Source organism: Bos indicus, chromosome X, assembly GCF_029378745.1.
Source record: "Bos indicus isolate NIAB-ARS_2022 breed Sahiwal x Tharparkar chromosome X, NIAB-ARS_B.indTharparkar_mat_pri_1.0, whole genome shotgun sequence".
Classification (NCBI taxonomy): Eukaryota; Metazoa; Chordata; class Mammalia; order Artiodactyla; family Bovidae; genus Bos; species Bos indicus.
Window position 1 is genome coordinate 103,677,292 of NC_091789.1, and position 23,222 is coordinate 103,700,513.

At 40.3% G+C, this 23,222-nt stretch overlaps 1 protein-coding gene across 2 annotated transcripts in view; it reads left to right on the forward strand.

The window, feature by feature from the left end:
* Positions 1 to 23,222, forward strand: part of MTMR8 (myotubularin related protein 8) — a 287,800-nt gene that overhangs the window by 55,851 nt on the left and 208,727 nt on the right. For both annotated transcript variants that reach the window (XM_070783785.1, XM_070783784.1), the window contains exons 3-6: positions 3,913 to 4,075; positions 8,407 to 8,564; positions 9,876 to 10,004; positions 11,175 to 11,309. In XM_070783785.1, the coding sequence (XP_070639886.1) occupies positions 3,913 to 4,075; positions 8,407 to 8,564; positions 9,876 to 10,004; positions 11,175 to 11,309 (585 nt within the window). The remainder of the gene's footprint in view (positions 1 to 3,912; positions 4,076 to 8,406; positions 8,565 to 9,875; positions 10,005 to 11,174; positions 11,310 to 23,222) is intronic.

The following is a 23,222-nucleotide window of genomic DNA, read 5'->3' on the forward strand; positions in this document are numbered from 1 at the left end:
TTGAATCATATAATTTCTCTTCCCTCAAGTTGTTGACTATAGTAATTTTAAACTATATGAGACTTTTCCTCAATATTTTAAGGTAAAGTGATCTCTACGTATTTTCAAGATGCCTACTTGGTAAGCATCCTGAAGTAATTTAAAACCTTGCTACACATAAAATTGCTACACATAAAGTTGGTTCAACAACTAAGAACATCTGTATAACCTGGGAGCTTGTTAAAAATGCAAAAGCTCAGGCCTAAGGTTTTTGAATTTCTAAAATGCTCTCAGGTGATGCTGGTGGCCCATGGACTATATTTTGGGTAGCAATAATATAGACCAGCTGTCTAACCTAAGACAGAGTGGTGTGTGTGTGTGTGTGTGTGTGTATGCATTGTTACATCTTTAAATAATATTCTGTAATTAGTTTAGCACTAGTAACATTCCTTTACATTACTTTATGCCTTACTTATCCTAGAGTATCATAATTTAATCTTAATCATTAGATTTATGCTTAGACCTCTGTAGCAAGTAAAATATGCTTCTGATATATGGCATAGCACAGCAATTAAGACTAGAGCTAGTGTGTTCAGGGTGAAATCCCAGCTTCAACATTTACTACCTTTGTAACCTTGGGCAAGTTATTTAACTTCTCTGAGGCTCACTTCCCTCATCTGTAAAATAAATGAAATAATAATGCTTGGTTATAGAAATAAAAATGTTGTGCCTAAAATCATGTCTGGCACATGATAGAGACTATTTTATAAGTATAAAATGAATTAAACAGACTGTATATTATAAAAAAGTATTTTAATACTTCCTTTTTAAAAATACCATGACTTTTCCCATATGACATTATATCTTGTTCACTTTGGTATGATGAAAGGATTGAGAAAAGAAGAATCAGGAAAGTTGGTTTTAGCTAGACTCAGTTGTACACTAACTGACTATATGAACTTGGGCAAGTGACTCTTGCTTTCTGGGCTTCAGTTTCCTCATCTGTAAAATTAGGTGGTTAGATTATATAATTAGTAAGGACTCTTTAATTTCTAACAGTTTGGGAACCAGTTCTTTAGTACCGTGTCATGAGCCTTTTCCCTTTCTACCTGCATTTACAGACAGCATATATCTCCACTAATCAATGAATATGGTAAAGTTGCAGGATATAAAATCAACACACAGAAATCCCTTGCATTCTTATACACTAATAATGAGAAAATAGAAAGAGAAATTAAGGAAACAATCTCATTCACCATTGCAACGAAAAGAATAAAATACTTAGGAATATATCTACCTAAAGAAACTAAAGACCTATATATAGAAAACTATAAAACACTGGTGAAAGAAATCAAAGAGGACACTAATAGATGGAGAAATATACCATGTTCATGGATTGGAGGAATGAATATAGTGAAAATGAGTATACTACCCAAAGCAATCTATAGATTCAATGCAATCCTTATCAAGCTACCAACAGTATTTTTCACAGAGCTAGAACAAATAATTTCAGGTATTTTTCACAGAGCTAGAAAAAATAATTTCACAAACTGTATGGAAATACAAAAAACCTCGAATAGCCAAAGCAATCTTGAGAAAGAAAAATGGAACTGGAGGAATCAACCTGCCGGACTTCAGGCTCTACTACAAAGCCACAGTCATCAAGACAGTATGGTACTGGTACAAAGACAGAAATATAGATCAATGGTCCAAATTTGTTTCTACTGTGTATTATTTCAAATCTAATGAACTACATTGGGAAGGGAGAACTTATGTTAACTTTCTATATGTCAAAGGAGGCATATTTACCCAGTTAGTACTGTTAATGAAGCTCTTTCCAGCCTTAGTCTACTTCACTTTCTGCCTCTAAGTCACCAGTTTTTTGCCTGGCACCTGTTTTCAATGATCAATGTTTTACTGCTCAAACATAGATCTACCATATTGATCAGGAGGGCTTTGATATTCTTGAAATTTGATATATTAATCCTGTTACATTATCAGTAGTTTTTTGACCCTTCAAAACTTCCACAACAAGAATTAAGTTTGACAAAATAGTTAAGACACACATTAAGATGAAAAATTCCTTCTTGGAATATGTGAATAGTCCTGCATCTACCCCATTCTTAGATGATGGATATGATTAAAAGATTTCCTGAAAGAGATTTGTTTTCAAAATAAATGGGAGCTGGGGTATAGATTGTGTGAGATGGAGGAAAAGAAAATAAAATGATGATAGGATGGCCATTCCAGGCACAGGTCAGGAAGTCCAGAAAATGAAAAAAGTACACTTAGGCTTTAGTGGCAGGAAACATCAGAGACACAGATAGGAGGAGAACATCAAAGACTAAAAATCTAAAACCATGATTCCATGGCATTTTGAAATTATAAAGAGAGACTTGCATTATTTGTATACAGTTTCTTGTACCAGTTCCTTTTCCATTTCTTTTTTGCTGCATTAGCATGAGCAGGGATGATGAAACTAAAGACTTAATAATCCTTCATATTTTTTTTTAAATCAGAGTTATTAACCTGTACTCCCATGGGAAATAACTTTCTTAACTACAGTACAGTGCTTATATATAGTTATTTTAGTCCTTAGTCTTATAGTTTCTACTTATTCCCTGAGTCACTTAGGTAAAAAAAAAAAAATCCTTCATTTCTTCTTTACTGTCACTAGAGTCTAAGATGTGGAAGAGAAATTTTCCTTGTAGTATTTCTGCTGCTGCTAAGTCACTTCAGTCGTGTCTGACTCTCTGCGACCCCATAGACAGCAGCCCACCATGCTTCCCCGTCCCTGGGATTCTCCAGGCAAGAACACTGGAGTGGGTTGCCATTTCCTTCTCCAATGCATGAAAGTGAAAAGTGAAAGTGAAGTCGCTCAGTCGTGTCCGACTCTGTGCAACCCCATGGACTGCTGCCTACCAGGCTCCTCCGTCCATGGGATTTTCCAGGCAAGAGTACTGGAATGGGGTGCCATTGCCTTCTCCGTGTAGTATTTCTAGTTACATTTTAATTCTAGGACTAGAGTTTTTAGACTTTCTAGAGAAATAACTGTGAACAAAGTTAGACTGTCATGGTTCAAATTCTGTCTGTGCTACTTTTTGGATGAATGTCCTTTGATGAAGAATTCACATTTAAGAGCTTTGATTTCTTCATTCCCGAAATGAGATTATTATACCTTAAAGCATTGTTACAGGGGTTAAATAGTTAATGATCATGGAACACTTCATTAGCAATAAAGCGAAATACCAATTATTAATCATTTTAACTAGTAATTTAATAGAACAAGAGGAAGTTCTATTTTTCTCTGTGACAGTCATTCTACTATGATTTTTAAACTCCAGCAGTCTGGTGGGCTATAGTCCATGGAATTGCAAAGGGTCGGACACGACTCTGCATGGGCACGACTCTCTGCACAGACACAGTCGGACATGACAACCCAGAGACTAAACAATAACAATAGTTCTAGAAGCCATCTGTTCTGAGCCAAATTCACCACAACTGCCCCATAAATCTCCTAACCTTATATCCCTAAGGAGAGAAAAGTTTTATACCATAATTTGCTTTGCATTAAAAGTGTGAAAGTGATAGTGTTATTCGCTTGGTTGTGTCCGACTCTTTGCAACACATGGACTGTAGCCCACCAGGCTCCTCTGTCCATGGCAAGAATACTGGAGTGGATAGCCATTCCCTTCTCTAGGGGATCTTCCCAACGCAGGGATTGAACCCAGGTCTCCTGCATTGCAGGCAGATTTTTTACCACTATTTACTTCTGTTTGACAGAAACCCAGTTTTGCCTTACAATGGATGGTTATAGGCTGTAGATATGACCACATGGTTATGCTGTTACCATTACTGAGAGTCAAGCACACTGATAGTTATAGATCTAGTGCATGTCTGTGATCTTTGTTGTTGTTCTTTTCTGTTTTGTAGATTGCACTGCATCATATTGCAACTGTGGAGAAATTGCCTGTCACTAGCCTGGGTTGTCCCCTGATCCTCCGCTGCAAGAATTTCCGGGTGGCCCACTTTGTTTTAGAATCTGATATTGTGTGCCATGAGGTTTATATTTCACTGCTAAAGCTTTCTCAACCAGGTAGTTATGATAGTATTTTTATCTGTTTTAAATAATTTTTTAATTATCCACCCCTCCACCAGAACAGCATAATGGAAGGATCATGGGCTATGGAGTTCAATAGACTTCAATAAGTTTGAATCTGGGCTCTGTTTCTTACATCTCCATGGTATTTGGGCAAGATGCATAACCTTTGAAGTCAGCTTTGTCACCTATAAAAATAGTGATAGTATAAGCTCGCAATGATAGTTGTTTCATGCATTTTCATTCAGTACTTGGTATATTGTAGATGTTTGACAGATGTTACTTCCTTCTCTTCCTTTCATCTTAAATATCAACTTGTAAATTTTTCCACAGTTCAGGAAGTAAGACTGCTTTGGAGCAAAATTTTTTTGTTGTTGCCTTGCAAGCTGTATGTTTTGCCTGTTGTTCCTACCCCTACCTTTGGTTCCAACTAGCAAACTAGGGAAATTTATCAGAGTGTTTAAACAGTTATCCCTACTTCCTCTGGCCTCACCTTCTTATCTTCCAGCCGAACTCCAGGTGGCTAACCCATAATCTTCCTCTGGATTCGAATTATATTTCCCTTCACATTTTCTTCTACCTGTGGCCTAGAATAATTTCTTAGAATTTGCTGGTATTCTATATTCAGAGGCTATCTGTTAGCTGGCCCAGCATTTTGTAAAAGGTTCTGGAATACTCCATCCATCTCTGGAAAAGTTATTGCCATAGTTCAGTTCAGTTCAGTCACTCAGTCATGTCCAACTCTTTGTGACCCCATGAACCACAGCACGCCAGGACTCCCTGTCCATCACCAACACCCAGAGTTCACACAAAACCATGTCCATTGAGTCGGTGATACCATCCAACCATCTCATCCTCTGTCATTCCCTTCTCCTCCTGCCCTCAATCTTTCCCAGCATCAGGGTCTTTTCCAGTGAGTCAGCTCTTCGCATCAGGTGGCCAAAGTATTGGAGTTTCAGCTTCAGCATCAGTCCTTCCAATGAACACCCGTTATTGATCTCCTTTAGGATGGACTGGTTGGATCTCCTTGTAGTCCAGGGGACTCTCAAGAGTCTTCTCCAACACCACAGTGCAAAAGCATCAATTCTTCAGCACTCAGCCTTCTTCACAGTCCAACTCTCACATCCATACATGACCACTGGAAAAACCATAGCCTTGACTAGACGGACCTTTGTTGACAAAGTGATGTCTCTGCTTTTTAATATGCTGTCTAGTTTGGTCATAACTTTCCTTCCAAGGAGTGTAAGCATCTTTTAATTTCATGGCTGCAATCAACATCTGCAGTGATTTTGGAGCCCCCGTCTATTTCCCATGAAGTGATGGGACCGGAAGCCATGATCTTAGTTTTCTGAATGTTGAGCTTTAAGTGAACTTTTTCACTCTCCTCTTTCACTTTCATCAAGAGGCTCTTTAGTTCTCTTCACTTTATGCCATAAGGGTGGTGTCATCTGCATCTCTGAGGTTTTTGATATTTCTCCCAGAAATCTTAATTTCATCTTGTGCTTCTTCCACCCCAGGGTTTCTCATGATGTGCTCTGCATATAAGCTAAATAAGCAGGGTGACAATATATTACCTTGATGTACTCCTTTTCCTATTTGGAACCAGTCTCTTGTTCCATGTCCACTTCTAACTGTTGCTTCCTGACCTGCATACAGGTTTCTCAAGAAGCAGGTCAGGTGGTTAAGTATTCCCATCTCTTTCAGAATTTTCCACAGTTTATGGTGATCAACACAGTCAAAGGCTTTGGCATAGTCAATAAAGCAGAAATAGATGTTTTTCTGGAACCCTTTTGCTTTTTTGATGATCCAATGGATGTTGGCAATCTGATCTCTGGTTCCTCTGCCTTTTCTAAATCCAGCTTGAACATCTGGAATTTCACGGTTCACGTATTGCTGAAGCCTGGCTTGGAGAATTTTGAGCATTACTTTACTAGCATATGAGATGAGTGCAATTGTGCGGTAGTTTGAGCATTCTTTGGCATTGCCTTTCTTTGGGATTGGAATGAAAAATGACCTTTTCCAGTCCTGTGGCCATTGCTGAGTTTTCCAAATTTGCTGGCATATTGAGTGCAGCACTTTCACAGCATCATCTTCCAGGATTTGAAATAGCTCAACTGGAATTCCATCACCTTCACTAGCTTTGTTCGTAGTGATGCTTCCTAAGCCCCACTTGACTTCCCATTCCAGGATATCTGGCTCTAGGTGAGTGATCACAGCCTTGTGATTATCTGGGTCATAAAGGTCTTTTTTGTATAGTTCTGTGTATTCTTGCCACCTCTTCTTAATATCTTCTGCTTCTGTTAGGTCCATACCATTTCTGTCCTTTATCGAGCCTATCTTTGCATGAAATGTTCCCTTGGCATCTCTCATTTTCTTCAGGAGATCTCTAGTCTTTCCATTCTATTGTTTTCCTCTATTTCTTTGTGCTGATCACTGAGAAAGGCTTTCTTATCTCTCCTATTCTTTGGAACTCAGCATTCAAATGCTTATATCTTTCCTTTTCTTCTTCGCTTTTTGCTTCTCTTCTTTTCACAGCTATTTGTTAGGCTTCCTCAGACAGCCATTTTGTCTTTTTGCATTTCTTCTTCTTGGGGATGGTCTTGATCCCTGTCTCCTGTATAGTGTCATGAACCTCTGTCCATAGTTCATCAGGCACTTTATCAGATCTAGTCCCTTAAATCTATTTCTCACTTCCACTGTATAATTGTCAGGGATTTGATTTAGGTCATCCCTGAATAATCCAGTGGTTTTCTTCACTTTCTTCCATTTCAGTCTGAATTTGGCAATAAGGAGTTCATGATCTGAGTCACAGTCAGCTCCTGGTCTTGTTTTTGCTGACTGTATAGAGCTTCTCCATCTTTGGCTGCAAAGAATATAATCAATCTGATTTTGATGTTGACCATCTGGTGATGTCCATGTGTAGAGTCTTTTCTTGTGTTGTTAGAAGAGGGTGTTTGCTATGACCAGTGTGTTCTCTTGGCAAAACTCTATGAGCCTTTGCCCTGCTTCATTCTGTACTCCAAGGCCAAATTTGCCTGTTACCTCAGTTGCTTCTTGACTTACTACTTTTGCATTCCAGTCCCTTATAATGAAAAGGAGAGCTTTTTTGGGGTGTCAGTTCTAAAAAGTCTTGTAGGTCTTCAAAGAACCGTTCAACTTCAGCTTGTTTAGCGTTAATGGGTGGGGAATAGACTTACATTACTGTGATATTGAATGGCTTGCTTGCAAATGAACGGAGTTCATTCTGTCGTTTAGTTTGCTGATTCCTAGAATCAGCGTTCACTCTTTCCATCTCCTTTTTGACCACTTCCAATTTGCCTTGGTTCATCGACCTAACATTCCAGGTTCCTATGCGATATTGTTCTTTACAACATCGGACCTTGCTTCTATCACCAGTCACATCCACAGCTGGGTGTTGTTTTTGCTCTGGCTCCATACCTTCATTCTTTCTGGAGTTATTTTTCCACTGATTTCTAGTAGCATATTGGGTACCTACTGACCTGAGGAGTTCATCTTTTCAGTGTCCTATCTTTTTGCCTTTTCATACTGTTCATGGGGTTCTCAAGGCAAGAATACTAATGTGGTTTGCCATTCCTTTCTCCAGTGGAGCACATTCTGTCAGACCTCTCCACCATGACCCATCAGTGTGGGGTGGCCCCACGGGCATGGCTTAGTTTCATTGAGTTAGAAAAGGCTGTGGTCCATGTGATCAGATTGGCTAGTTGTCTGTGATTGTGGTTTCAGTTTGTCTTCCCTCTGATGCCGTCTCTCACTGCCTACCATCTTACTTTGGTTTCTCTTTTATTGCCACATAATCAATTTGTTGCCACAATTTATTGCCACATAAGTTGATCAAATGAGTTATTAACTATATGTTGAATTTTGTTAAAGAGGAAGTAGGGTTGACAGAAGAACAGATGGCTGTTTATCAGCCAGAAAGAGGTACTTGTTTTGACTAAACAAAATGCAAGAACACTGCTAATGTTTTGCTATATGTTACAACAAATACTGCAGTTAAGACATTGAAGATCAGTTAAAAATTTTGGTAAGGACCACTTTCTCAGTGTGTTAAAACTGGAAAATTGAATTCAGTCCATTATCCAGCATTGGGATCATATAAATATTTTTAAAAGAAGACTCTGAAGCATTATTTCAATTCTTATTCCTTGTACACAAATAAAGGCAGCCTTGTACACAAATTATTGTCCTTTTCAGGGGCTGATGACAAATACTCCCTTAGGGAGAAGAAAATCTAGCCTTTATTGCATTATTTGATGTTAAGTTTCATTCATTATTACTTTATTTTCATGCCTATATTTCTTCTATAGAATTACCTGAAGATCTGTATGCTTTTTCATATAATCCCAAGTTCTCAAAAGACATGAGGGAAAGTGGATGGAAGCTGATTGACCAAACATCAGACTTTGGACGTATGGGAATTCCTAACAGGTACTGGACTATAACAGATGCCAACAGAAACTATGAGGTAATTTTGTTATTGTTTTATTTTGGTTCACTTAATTGAAACAGAAGTATTTCAGCAAACAAAGTTTTGAAAAGGGAAGAAACCACTCATTATCTCTCCTTTTCATTCAACATTCAGCCATTCAACAAGATTTTTATTAAGTAACTAATGCATTTAAAACACCAAGTCAGAGTTCTCATAGTCTAAAGAATAGGGTGCTATGAGAGCATAGATGAAGAATATGGAATTCAAAGTGGAATGCCAGTAAGAGCCTCAAATGCTGGCGAATAGCCTGGAGAAGGGATTCTATCCTAACTTATACAGGGAGAGAAGGAAGGAAGTCAGTAAATAAACTCAGATCATGGATAAATTGAAGAATTTGAACGTTATTCTGAGGACCATAACCACAAGAGTATTTTGATTTGGAAATGTCTGTAAGTATATTTGTATTTTAGAAAGATAACTTTGATATTAGTATGAAGAATTGGTTTGCTGGAGTTAAGAATGCAGGAGAGTGATATGAGAAGTGATGAGAACCTGAACTAAGGCAAGGGCTATGGATGGTGAGGAGGAGATAGTTTTAACAGATTTTTAGGTAGTAGAAGTTAAAGAATTTGGTGACACATTAATGTGGCTGGGAGAAAGAGGGAGAAGTTTAGTAGGCATCCCAGGTTTCCTGGTTTCTGGCTTAGGTGACCCAAGTGGGTATGGATATGTTAGCAAGATAAGGATCACAAGAAGAGGGTCAGACAGTATCTTTAGTTTTAGACGTGAGTTTAAGGTGATTTAAAAAATCAGGTATTTGATATCAAGCATTTTAGCCTAGATCTCCAGAAAGATTTCTGGGCCAAGTATAGAATCTCTCAAGTGTATTGATTCACTAGGAGGACCTGGCATATAGTCACTTGTGACTGTGATTTATTACAGTGAAAATATAGAAGGCAAAATCAACAAAGGGAAAAAGAGTAAAGTCTGGGGAAAACCAAACAAAAGTTGAAGCTTTTGCCCTTTCCCAGTGGAGTCACATAGGACATGCTTCAACTCCTCTAGCAATGTGACATGTGCAAAATGTTTCCACCTATAATGTTAGTTATTCTTAAGGTACATTTTGTTCTTATATATCTCAATATTTTCGTTTCTAGAAAATAATAGCATACTTGGAAGAGCTTTTTACGTCAAGGATATTTTTGTTCTTATTTTTGAGGAATCGATGATTCTAGCTTATAGATAATGGATAGCTAATGCTTGAGTGCTATTCCAACCTGTTGCTGCTAGCAGGTAAAAAAAATGTAAGAAGATTAAGTTTAAAAAATTGAGTTTGTTTTCTTTTAGATATGCAGTACCTACCCTCTTGAAATAGTGATTCCTAAATCTGTTACATTGGGAACGGTGGTTGGAAGTTCAAAGTTCAGAAGTAAAGAACGTGTGCCTGTGCTGTCCTACCTCTACAAAGAGAACAATGTGAGTTGACAAAACTTCTCTGATGAGAACTAAACTTGGCTCTAGAAGACCTGGGTTTAAGTCACACTACTGTCACTTACTAGCTTTGTGACGTCAAGCATGTTACTTCTCTGAACTTTAGTACTTTTGAGGGGTTTTAAGTGGGTCATATCAGGAAAAAATATATGTGTAGTTTGTAAATTTTAAAGTGCTATGCAGATGTTAAGTGGCATTTGTAGTGTGTTCATTTATTTCTTTCCTGCTCTGCCAGCTCCTGCTTGATGGCAAGTAACTGTTAAATGAATGGGAACAGTCATATGAAAGGATATTTGTAGACTGTTGCCTCTCACTATAACACAGATTTCCTTATTCTTTCTCACTGTTTTTCATATAATTTAGGGTCTTATGGGAAAGCACTTGACTCCTCTGAGTCCCCTTCCATAAGAAGAGACTTCTTGCCTCTTGTGGTCTCTCTGAGATCTGGAATTAGACAAATAGTCAAGTTCTCAGGTGTTCAAGTGCTAAAGAGTATAGTAATGTAAGTGGTTGTCTGTGTCAAACTGTTGAAGTAAGCAGACTATATAACAACACTACCAAAATGTAAGGCAGTTCATTAACTCATCATTATTAGATGTACCTGCTACATAGCTGTGCTATTTTCATATTGAAATGGCTTTAAACAAACCAGTACTATGATTTGGCATTAACTCCTAAAATGAGTGAATTCTGTTCTCTTAAGAAACTCTAGATCTTTGTTCTATCTTGAATTCTTAAGTGAGCCTCTGGTATATGGGTGATATCACTGGGACTATAAAAAGCAAGAAAATTTCAGAAAAAATACTAGCCTAATACATACTAAAAATAGATAAAATTTTATTAAAAACCTCACGATGTGATTTTCTTGTAGTCTGGGTTTGTCAAGACTGGGTTGGGAATCTTAGCCATGTAGAAGAAAAAAAAGACTATCTGAGCAACAGTTTGTAGTAACACAGCCCACATGCTGGAGTGGGGAGGGAGGAAGGAAGCTGAGCTCAGTGTTACTGAAATGCTGGATTTCAGGGCTACGTATTTTTTTTATTTCACTATCTTGAGTTGGCTCATCCTCTTCTACTCACTGAACATGGGAACAAGGAGGATTTTTTTACCACCTGTAAATATGATCACTCAACTGACAAACATTTTTCTTTACAGGCTGCCATTTGCCGCTGTAGCCAGCCTCTATCTGGATTTTATACTCGTTGCATAGATGATGAACTCCTGCTAGAGGCTATTCGCCAGACAAATCCAGGGAGCCAGTTCTTGTATGTTGTAGACACAAGACCAAAGGTATCTATGTATCAAAACCCTCTCTAATACTTCTATTTTACTCATGCTGCAATGCCCCTCCCATGTAATGAGCTTTGCAATGTTAATGCGAAAGTTGGATTTGTGCATATGGGCTTGTTGTTGTTCAGTCCCTAAGTCATTTCTGACTCTTTGTGACCCTATGGACTGCAACACGCCAAGCTAACCTGTCCTTCACTATCTCCTGGAGGTTGCTCAAGCTCATGTCCATTGAGTCGATGATGCCATCCAACTATCTTACCCTCTGTCGCTCCCTTCTCCTCCTGCCCTCAATCTTTCCCATCATGAGGGTCTTTTCCAATAAGTCAGCTCTTTGCATCAGGTGGCCAAAGTATTGGAGCTTCAGCATCAATCCTTCCAATGAATATTCAGGGTTGATTTCCTTTAGGATTGACTGGTTTGATCTCCTTGCTGTCCAAGGGACTCTCAAGAGTGTTCTCCAGAAGCACAGTTCGAAAGCATCACTTCTTTGGTACTCAGCCTTCCTTATGGTCCAGGTCTTACATCTGTACATGACTACTGGAAAAACCATAGCATTGACTATATGGACTTTTGTCAACAAAGTGATGTCTCTGCTTTTTAACATGCCATCTAGGTTTGTCATAGCTTTTCTTCCAAGAAGCAAGTGTCTTTTAATTTCATGGCTGTAGTCACCGTCCGCAATGATGTTGAAGTCCAATAATATAAAATCTGCCACTGTCTCCATTTTTTTACCATCTATTTGCCATGAAGTCGACAGCTTATGGTGAATGATGTCAGATTCGTGATCTCCAAAGAAGATTTAGCTTTCCGACCAGTGACCAGGCTTGATCATTCAAGAGCTTTTGTGTAGCAGAATTTTATTAAAATATAAAAAGGGACAGAGAAAGCTTCTGACATAGACATCAGAAGGGGGATGGAGAGTGCTCCTCTAACTAGTCTTAGCAAGGGAGCTATATACTTTTTAATTGGTTATTACAGTAAACCAAAAGAATGTCTCAAGGTTGTAAAGATCTTACTAGACCCACTCCCACAATTTACATTTTAAGATGACAGGATTAGAATTAACAATAGAAAGATTTTACCAGACCCACTCCCATAATATACATTTTAAGATAACAAGATTAGTTAAAAGGTTCTCAAGAAGGAGAAACTTGTCCTCAAGCAGGATACATTGTTGTTATATAATCCTTACTAAGACTAGTGAGGGCTTCCCTGATGGCTCAGAGGTTAAAGCATCTGCCTGGAATGCGGGAGACCCGGGTTTGATCCCTGGGTCGGGAAGATCCCCTGGAGAAGTCAATGGCAACCCATTCCAGTACTCTTGCCAGGAGAATCCCACAGAGGGAGGAGCCTGGTAGGCTACAGTCCATGGGATCACAAAGAATCGGACATGACTGAGCGACTTAACTCACTCACTCACCCAAGACTAGTGAAAGTCGCTCAGTCATGACTCTTTGCAACTCTATGGACTGTCGGCTACCAGGCTCCTCAGAAGACAGTCCATGGAGTTTTTCAGGCAAGAGTACTGGAGTGGGTTGCCATTTCCTTCTCCAGGGGATCTTTCTGACCTAGGGATCGAATCCTGGTCTCCCACACTAAGACTAAGGAATGTAGAAAAAATGTTTGTCCTTTCCTTCTTCCAGACCCCTATCTCCTCTTTGAGAGCCCCAGACCCTTTGTTCCTCTTTGGGGACCATGGACTTCTTATCAACCTACCTAAAAATTGACTCTCTCATTCCCCCCTTTTCTTTTAGGAGAATTGTGTTGCCAAGGGAAAGGGGCATCATTTTCATTCCATAACTACTTCCTGCTTTTGAGGAGGGTCATCCCTAAATTGTGGAGGCAACATATTCTCCTAACCCTCATATTGAGTGTCTCTGATCCAGGGGCCCCAAGTAATAGTTGGAGGAGGCTGTGGCACTTGTAGGAGCCTGGACAACTATTTGTAACTTAAAAGTTTTCAGACAGTTAGAAACAAATCCCATTATACAGTTACAGATCTAAGGCAAAATAGTCATTAAACCAAGTTTAATAATCATAATCATAAACATAATCAATATTAAAAGTTACATTATGTCCATAATTAAGGTACAATATGTTATCAGTCCCTCTTAGGCTTGTTAGATGTAATGAGATCAAGAAGAGGCATCAGATATGATTGTTGTTGGTGAAGGTATTTGCAGACTTGAAGAAAGTCCTTTCCATGAATGAGAGAAACTAACCATGTTAAACCTTCAATTGATGAGGAAGGGAGTGCTCCACAGAAACGGCAGTTAGAACGATTGTGTCAGCTGGGTCAGGGGTCACCTCCTGGGGTTCTTGTAATGTCTCTTGAAAAGCTGAAAGCTGAGTCACATAGTTAATTCTAAGGCTTTAGGATCTAAGACAATATCTGTGTGCAAAAACTGTCATAGAGACAGTCCCTTCTTTGGGGGATAGTTCAAGCCCTCATTAAAGGCTGGGCAATTTCCCCATAACCCAGAATCCAAATGTGCCAGTAGCCTGTAGTGCCCAAGAGGATTATCCTCTCAGTTGTCTTAAAAGTCATAGGTAGAGGATGGTATAGTATAGGTTTAACTCTAGAAAGCATTCTTCAAATCAATGACTGAAAAAATATTTGGCTCATTCAGGAATTTCAGACAATAAAGTATAAGGATTAGGCATTTATTATTCATAAATCTTGAACTAGTCTCCATTTATCATTTGACTTTTTCACACCTAAAATAGGAGTGTTGCATAGACTATTACAAGGAATTAATAGCTCCTGTTCCTTTAAATTTTCAATGATGGGTTTTAACTCTTCCTTAACCTCAGGCTTTAATGGATACTGTTTTTGATGTGGAAATAAGTGAGGGTCTTTGAGCTTGATAAGGAAAGGAACAACATTTTGTGCTCAACCCACAGTTTTTCTATCAGCCCACACTCTATGATTTACATTTTATTCAGTTAAAAGAGCAGGTTCCATATTCATGAAAACAGAGGCCTGGACCTTGTTCAGTATGCTACTGCTGCTAAGTCGCTTCAGTCATGTCTGACTCTGTGCGACCCCATAGACAGCAGCCCACCAGGCTCCCCCGTCCCTGGGATTCTCCAGGCAAGAACACTGGAGTAGGTTGCCATTTCCTTCTCCAATGCATGAAAGTGATCAGTGAAAGTGAAGTCGCTCAGTCATGTCCGACTCTTAGCGACACCATGGACTGCAGGCTACCAGGCTCCTCTGTCCATGGGATTTTCCAGCCAAGAGTACTGGAGTGGGGTGCCATTGCCTTCCCTCCCCAAAAGGGGTGAGGGAGACTTTGGCAGGATCAGAAACTCCTGAGAAAACAGCAGAGTCCCAGTTGCAGCTTAAAGTATGACTGAAATAATAGCATTTGGCTCATCTTGACAGTCACATTACAGTAGTGGATTGGGAGGAAAGTGGACCAGGGGCTTCAGTGAGCACTGAGAAAGTTGCCTCAGGGTCCAAAAGAAAATCGACTGATCGGCCCGCCATAGTTATTAATATCTGGGGTTCCTCAGGTGTTATTAGGATGGGAGCTTGTGTGGGGACCCCAAGGCACCTTCAGTCCTGATTGTCTTGAGAGTCTGACCCCTGGGGCCTGCACCTCGAGGGCAGTCTCTTATCCACTATGGTCCTTTGCAGACTGAACATGGAACAGGGGCAGCTTAGATGCCTGAGGGCAACTTCATATGAGATGCCCCTCCTTTCCACAGTAATAACAAGCCCATCCCTTTTCACCTGGTTTCCTCTGGGCGTTTTTCTCTTCAGGCTGATTCATAGAAGTTTTCATAGCCATCACTAGAGCCTGGGCCTTTCCTTTGGTTCTTGTCTGTTGTTGTTTCTCCTCCTCATATTCTCTACTGTAATATACTGTCTGAGCCAGCTGTAACTGTTTTTCTTAAGACTTATTTGGTCCAAATGCCTGTTTTCATAACTTATGGTGGATATCTGGAGCTGACTGAGTGAGAAATCTATCTTTTAAGATCATTCCTTCTCTGCCCTTTTGGGATCAACATCAGTAAACTTACAGAGAGCCTCTTGTAGTCTAAGAATTTACCAGGAGTTTCCTTCTCCCCCTGTTCTATGTCAGCCAACTTAGCATAGTTTAAGGTCAGCATAGTTTAAAGTCTTAGTGAACGCTCATTTTAGTCCTTCAAGAATGCATCTGACAAAGTGGTTCTGTTATGAGAACTGCTTGGCTTCCAATAGGAAGGAGAGCTATTTCGTGTTCCCTCTTTCCCTTGCCTTCAAGACATTTATACCCATTTCTCTTGTTCTCTACAGAACCAACTAATTGTAAAACAGTATTATAATTATGAGACCCTTCAAAAGGCCAGCATTCCTGTCTTCCAAAGGATACCATGGCCGTTCAGTATCACAGAAGAATATCAGGAGTGTCTTTTTTAAATTCTGGGGATCAAACTTGTCCCAGTTCTTTAAAATATGTTTTAAAGGAGTGTTTCTGGAACTGCTAGCTCCCATCTGTAAGAGAGAAAAAAGTGGTATCCACAGCCTTGGCTTCTTTCCTCTGGAGGTGTCCCTCCCTGCTCTAGATGGGGATGTGGACAGACTTTCCACTGAAGCTTTCCTTCCCTGGTTGGACTTAGTCTGCCCCTTACCAACACAGGCATCATACTCATCCCTCCTGGTTCTGCCACCGAGGTAGGGTGGAAATGCACCAGGAGTAGACCTGATGGCATCCCAAATTGATTTCTAGTTCCATACCGCCAAGACCCTTGTTTGATTTACCCTTTTCCACTGATACCACCTGGGGTGAAGCAGTATAGCTTTCCCGGAATGTTTCCCAAGCTACAGCTGCTAGGGGAAGCATCTGTCTTCCATGTGCCTGTGCACATTTCTGAGTACAATCCTGACCACAGTAGAAGTGATGAGTTATTGCTATATCAGTATATATGATGGCAAAAGAGGTAGTGGAGGGTGGCCAGTGAGGAAAAAGTGATTTTTGTCCTTGAGTTACTAGGGCCAATCCTTCCAGTTCATTTCCACAGACTCCTCAAAAGAAATATCGAAGGAGTTGAGACAGAAGCCAGTGGAGCACTTTCTCTTATCTGCTAAAAGCTAGCACTACTGAAGGAAGAAGCCCATTGCAATTCCAATCAGACCAGATCCTGCACTTCCCGATCTGTGTCCTCAAAAACCTCATGGTCACCAGCAATGCTTCTATCCATATAGATCCGAGACACAGCCATGACAAAGACTCACTTTCAGGTCATTGGCCCCTGAGGCAGGCAGCCAAGAGAGTGCCCTCTAGCCTGAGAGACATTCCTGGAGCTAGAGTTCTGCCTTGCTGCCAAACGTGCTTTGGTAACTTTCGGCTCCTAGCAAGGCTAGGCTCTTCCATACAGTAACTTTCGGCTCTTAGCAAGGCTAGGTGCTTCCATACAGGCAGTCTAAGTAAAAGTACACAGTAACAGCATGGATCACAAGTCCCTTGGAAGTCTATAATTCATCAGATTAGGTTAGGTTCAGTTCAGTTCAGTCGCTCAGTCGTGTCTGAATCTTTGCGACCCCATGAATCTCAGCATGACAGGCCTCCCTGTCCATCACCAACTTCCGGAGTCCACCCAAACCCATGTCCATTGAGTTGGTGATGCCATCCAACCATTTCTGTCATCCCCATCTCCTCTTGCCGGCAATCTTTCCCAGAATCAGGATCTTTTAACATGAGTTATCTCTTCATATCAGGCAGCCAAAGTATTGGAGTTTCAGCTTCAGCATCAGTCCTTTCAATGAACACCCACTATTGATCTCCTTTAGGATGGACAGGTTGGATCTCCTTGCAGTCCAAGGGACTCTCAAGAGGCTTCTCCAATACCACAGTTCAAAAGCATCAATTCTTCGGAGCTCAGCTTTCTTTATAGTCCAACTGTCACATCCATACATGACCACTGGAAAAACCATAGTCTTGACTAGACAGACCTTTGTTGAAAAGTAATGTCACTGCTTTTTAGTATGCTGTCTAGGTTGGTCATAACTTTCCTTCCAAGGAGTAAGCGTCTTTTAATTTCATGGCTGCAATCACCATCTGCAGTGATTTTTGAGCCCAGAAAAATAAAGTCTGACACTGTTTCCACTGTTTCCCCATCTATTTGCCATGAAGTGATGGGACCAGAAGCCATGATCTTAGTTTTCTGAATGTTGAGCTTTAAGCCAACTTTTTCACTCTCCACTTTCACTTTCGTCAAGAGGCTCTTTAGTTCTTCTTTACTTTCCGCCATATGGGTGGTGTCATCCGCATATCTGAGGTTATTGATATTTCTCTCAGCAATCTTGATTTCAGCTTGTGCTTCATCCAGCCCAGCATTTCTTATGATGTACTCTGCATATAAGTTAAATAAGCAGGGTGACAATATAGAGCCTTGACATACTCCTTTTCCTATTTGGAACCAGTCTACTGTTTCATGTCCAGTTTTAACTGTTGCTTCCTGACCTGCGTACATGTTTCTCAAGAGTCAGGTCAGCTGGTCTGGTATTCCCATCTCTTTCAGAATTTCCCACAGTTTATTGTCATCCACACAGTCAAAGGCTTTGGCATAGTCAATAAAGCAGAAATAGATATTTTTCTGGATCTCTTGCTTTTGCGATGATCCATCAGATGTTGGCAATTTGATCTCTGGTTCCTCTGCGTTTCCTAAAACCATCTTGAACATCTGGAAGTTCACGATTCACGTATTGCTGAAGCCTGGCTTGGAGAATTTTGAGCATTACTTTACTAGCATGTGAGATGAGTGCAATTGTGTGGTAGTTTGAGCATTCTTTGGCATTGCCTTTCTTTGGGATTGGAATGAAAACTGACCTTTTTCCAGTCCTGTGGCCACTGCTGAGTTTTCCAAATTTGCTGGCATATTGAGTGCAGCACTTTCACAACATCATCTTTCAGGATTTGAAATAGCTCAACTGGAATCCCATCACCTCCACTAGCTTTGTTCACAGTGATGCTTTCTAAGGCCCACTTGACTTCACATTCCAGGATGTCTGGCTCTAGGTCAGTGATCACACCATCGTGATTATCTGGGTCGTGAAGATCTTTTTTGTACAGTTCTTCTGTGTATTCTTGCCAAATCTTCTTAATATCTTCTGCATCTGTTAGGTACATGCTATTTCTGTCCGTTATTCAGCCCATCTTTGCATGAAATGTTCCCTTGGTGTCTCTAATTTTCTTGAAGAGGTCTCTCGTCTTTTCTGTTCTATTGTTTTCCTCTATTTCTTTGCATTGATCGCTGAGTAAGGCTTTCTTATCTCTCCTTGCTATTCTTTGGAACTCGGCATTCAAATCGGTATATCTTTCCTTTTCTTCTTTGCTTTTCACTTCCCTTCTTTTCACAGCTATTTGTAAGGCCTCCTCAGACAGGCATTTCACTTTCTGGCATTTCTTTTTTTGGGGAAATGGTCTTGATCCCTGTCTCCTGTACAATGTCCTGAACCTCCGTCCATGGTTCATCATGCACTCTATCAGATATAATCCCTTAAATCTATTTCTCACTTCCACTGTATAATCATAAGGAATTTGATTTAGGTCATACCTGAATGGTCTAGTGGTTTTCCCTACTTTCTTCAATTTCAGTCTGAATTTGGCAATAAGGAGTTCATGATCTGGGCCACAATCAGCTCCTGGTCTTGTTTTTGCTGACTGTATGGAGCTTCTCCATCTTTGGCTGCAAAGAATATAAGCAATCTGACTTTGGTGTTGACCATCTGGTGACGTCCATGTGTAGAGTCTTCTCTTGTGTTGTTGGAAGAGGGTGTTTGCTATGAGCAGTGCCTTGTCTTGCCAGAACTGTATTAGCCTTTGCTGCACTTTATTCTGTACTCCAAGGCCAAATTTGCCTGTTACTCTAGGTGTTTCTTGACTTCCTACTTTTGCATTCCAGTCCCTTATAATGAAAAGGACATCTTTTTTTTGTGTTATTTCTAGAAGGTCTTGTAGGTCCTCATAGAACTGTTCAACTTCAGTTTCTTCAGCATTACTGGTCAGGGCATAGACTTGGATTACTGTGATATTGAATGGTTTGCCTTGGAAACGAACAGAGATCATTCTGTCATTTTTGAGATTGCATCCAAGTACTGCGATTCAGATTCTTTTGTTGACTATGATGGCTACTCCATTTCTTCTAAGGGATTCCTGCCTTATTAGGAATCTTTCTTCTAAGGCATTCCTGTGGCAGAGCTTTTATGGGTTCCCTTACCCTGCTGCTCTCACCCCGGGTGCTCTTTCCCATAAAGTCTTTGCTTTGTCAGCACATATGTTTCCTCGGGGCCATGTGGCACCACCCAAGATGGACGGGTCATGGTGGAGTGTCTGACAGAATCTGGTCCACTGGAGAAGGCAATGGTAAACCACTTCAGTATTCTTGCCTTGAGAACTCCATGAACAGTATGAAAAGGCAAAAAGATAGGACACTGAAAGATGAACTCCCCAGATCTATAGGTGCCCAGTATGCTACTGGAGATCAGTGGAGAAATAACTCGAGAAAGAATGAGGTGATGCAGCCAAAGCAAAAACAACACCCAGTTGTGGGTATGACTGGTGATAGAAGCAAGGTTCAATGCTGTAAAGAGCAATATTGCATAGGAACCTGGAATGTTAGGTCCATGAATCAAGGCAAATTGGAAGTTATCAAACAGGAGATGACAAGAGTGAACAGCGACATTCTAGGAATCAGATTAGGTTAGTAGTTCTAATTCCCCACGCAATTACTAAATGGTCGAAGAGACCAGGAAAAGGTGACTGAGAAAGGAAAGTTTGGCCCACACGCTTTGCCCCTTTCTAGCTGCTCCCCTCGCAGGTATGTTGGGAGTCTCTTGGCATTGGCAGGTCTGTATAAACCCTTGACAAGGTGCCCCTTTCTGGGGCTGCCTTCAGTGATTATGAGGCACCAGGGCTCGTCACTTGCTTTGCACAGGGCATGTCGTTCATTCACACAGGCACACCCTAGTGTTAGTGAAGTAAAGTAGAAAACATGTATACTGAGAAAACAGAGGGTTAGAACTCTGAGTGTTCTTACCTTGTCCTGAAGATCCCAGATGAAGATGAGCCCCCAAGATGATAGCTTACAGTGAAAAATGTTGGATTTGTGATCTCTGAAGAAGAAGATTTAGCTTCGGGACCATTGACTAGGCTTGATCACTCAAGAGCTTTTGTGTAACAGAGTTTTAATAATGTATAAAAAGGGACAGAGATAGCTTCTAACATAGTCATCAGAAAGGGCCTCCCTCGCTAGTCTTAGCAAGGGAGCTATACACTTTTAATTGGTTATTGAAATAAATCAAAAGAATGTCACAAGGTTGTAAAGATCTTACTGGACCCATTCCCACAATTTGCATTTTAAGATGACAGGATTAGAATTAACAGTAGAATGATTTTACCAGACCCACTCCCATAATATACTTTTTAAGATAACAGGACTAGTCAGAAGGTTCTCAAGAAGGAGAAACATGTCCTCAAGCAGGATACATTGTTGTTATATAATCCTTACTAAGAAAAAGGAATGTAGAAAAAAAGTTCATCCTTTCCTCCTCCTTGAGAATTCCAGATCCTTATCTCTTCTTTGAGAGCCCCAGACCCCTTGCTCCTCTTCGGGGACCACAAACTTTTTATCAACCTACCTAGGAATTGACTCTCTCATCCCCCCCCCCCACCTTTTCTTTTAGGAGAATTGTGTTGCCAAGGGAAAGGGGCATCATTTTCATTCCAAAAGTACTTCCTGCTTTTGAGGGGTGTCATCTCTAAATTGTGGAGGCAACATATTCTCCATTTGGAGAACCATTTGGAAACTCTTTTTTATTATAGTCTTCACTGTCAAGCAAGACTGTGAGAAGGTACTTTGAACAACTTAGTCTTACCACTGCCTGTGAGTGTGGCAGAAAGGAGGATCCTCTGGTAAACCTGGACTCCCTTCATTAATTCCTTGACCTTCAGCATGTTGTCTGGCTCTAATAAGGATTGTAGATGAATTGTGTCCCACTAGGCAAGTAAAGGACAAATTTGTTATTGTTGTTCATATGCTAAGTCGTTTCCGACTCTTTGAGACTCCATGAACTGCAGTACACCAGGGTTCTCTGTTGATCACTATCTCCCTGATTTACTCAAACTCATGTCGAGTCAGTGATGCCATCCAACCATCTAATCCTCTGTCCCCCCTTCTCTTGCCCTTATTTTTCCCAGCATAAGGGTCTTTTCCAGTAAGTCAGCTCTTTGAATCACGTGGCCAAAATATTGGAACTTCAGCTTCAGCATCAGTCCTTCCACTAAATATTCAGGGTTGATTTCCTTTAGATTGACTGGTTTGATCTCCTTGCTGTCCAAAGGACTCTCAACAGTCTTCTCCAACACCACAGTTTGAACGTGCCAATTCTGTGGCAGTCACCCTTCTTAACGGTTGAACTATCATATCCATACGTGACTATTGGAAAAACCATAGCTTTGACTATATATGGAACTTTGTCAGCAAAGTGATATCTCTATTTTAATACACTGTTTAGGTTTTTCATAGCCATTCTTCCAAGGGGCAAGTGTCCCTTAATTTCATGGCTGCAGTCACTGTCCACATTGATTTTGGAGCCAAAGAAAATAAGTTTGTCAGTGTTTTCATTGTTTCCCCATGTATTTGCCATGAAGTGATGGGACTGGATGCCATGATCTTCATTTTCTGAATGCTGAGTTTTAAGCCAGCTTTTTTACTCTCCTCTTTCACTTTCATCAAGAGGCTCTTTAGTTTCCCTTCACTTTCTGCCATTAAAGTAGTATCATCTGCATATCTGAGGTTGTTGATATTTCCCCCACAATCTTGATTCCAACTTGTGCTTCATCCAGCTTGGCATTTTGTATGATATACTCTGCATATAAGTTAAATAAGCAGAGGGTGACAATATGCAGCCTTGACATACTCCTTTCCCAATTTGGAGCCAGTCCGTTGTTCCGTGTCTGGTTCTAACTGTTGCTTCTTCACCTGCATACAGGTTTCTCAGGAGGCAGGTAAGGTGGTTTGGTATTCGCATCTCTGTAAGAATATTCCACCGTTTGTTGTGATCCACACAAATACTTTAACATAGTCAATGAAGCAGAAGTAGATGTGATTTTTTTGGAATTGCCTTGGTTTTTTCTATGATCCAGCCTGTGTTGGCTATTTGATCCCTCATTCCTCTGCCTTTTCTAAATTCAGCTTGTACATCTGAAAGTTCTCAGTTCACATTTTCCATAGCCTAGTTTGAAGGATTTTGAGCATGATCTTGCTGGCATGTGAAATGAGTGCAATTGTGCAGTAATTTGAACATTCCTTAGCATTGCCTTTCTTTGGGATTGTAATGAAAACTGACCTTTCCCAGTCCTGTGACCACTGCTGACTTTACTAATTTGCTGGCCTAAAGAGTACAGCACTTTACCAGCATCATCTTTTAAGATTTGAAATAGCTCAACCTGAATTCCATCACCGCCATTAGCTATGTTCATAGTAATACTTCTTAAAGTCCACTTGACTTCACACTCCAGGATATCTGGCTCTAGGTGAGTGACCACACCATCGTGGTTAACTGGGTCATTAAGAACTTTTCTGTACAGTTCTTCTGTGTATTCTTGCCGCCTTTTCTTATTCTCTTCTGCTTCTGTTAGGTCCTCGCCATTTTTGTCCTTTATTGTGCCTATCTTTGTATGAAAATTTCCCTTCTCCAGTTTTTTTTTTAAGAGATCTGTACTCTTTCCCATTCTATTATTTTCCTCTTATTTATTTGCATTGGTCACTTAAGAAGGCTTTCTTATCTCTTCTTGCTATTCTCTGAAACTCTGCATTCAGTTTGGTATATCTTTCCCTTTCTCCATTGCCTTTTGTTTCTCTTCTTTTCTCAGCTATTTGTAAGGCCTCCTCAGACAGCAACTTTGCCTTCTTAAATTTCTT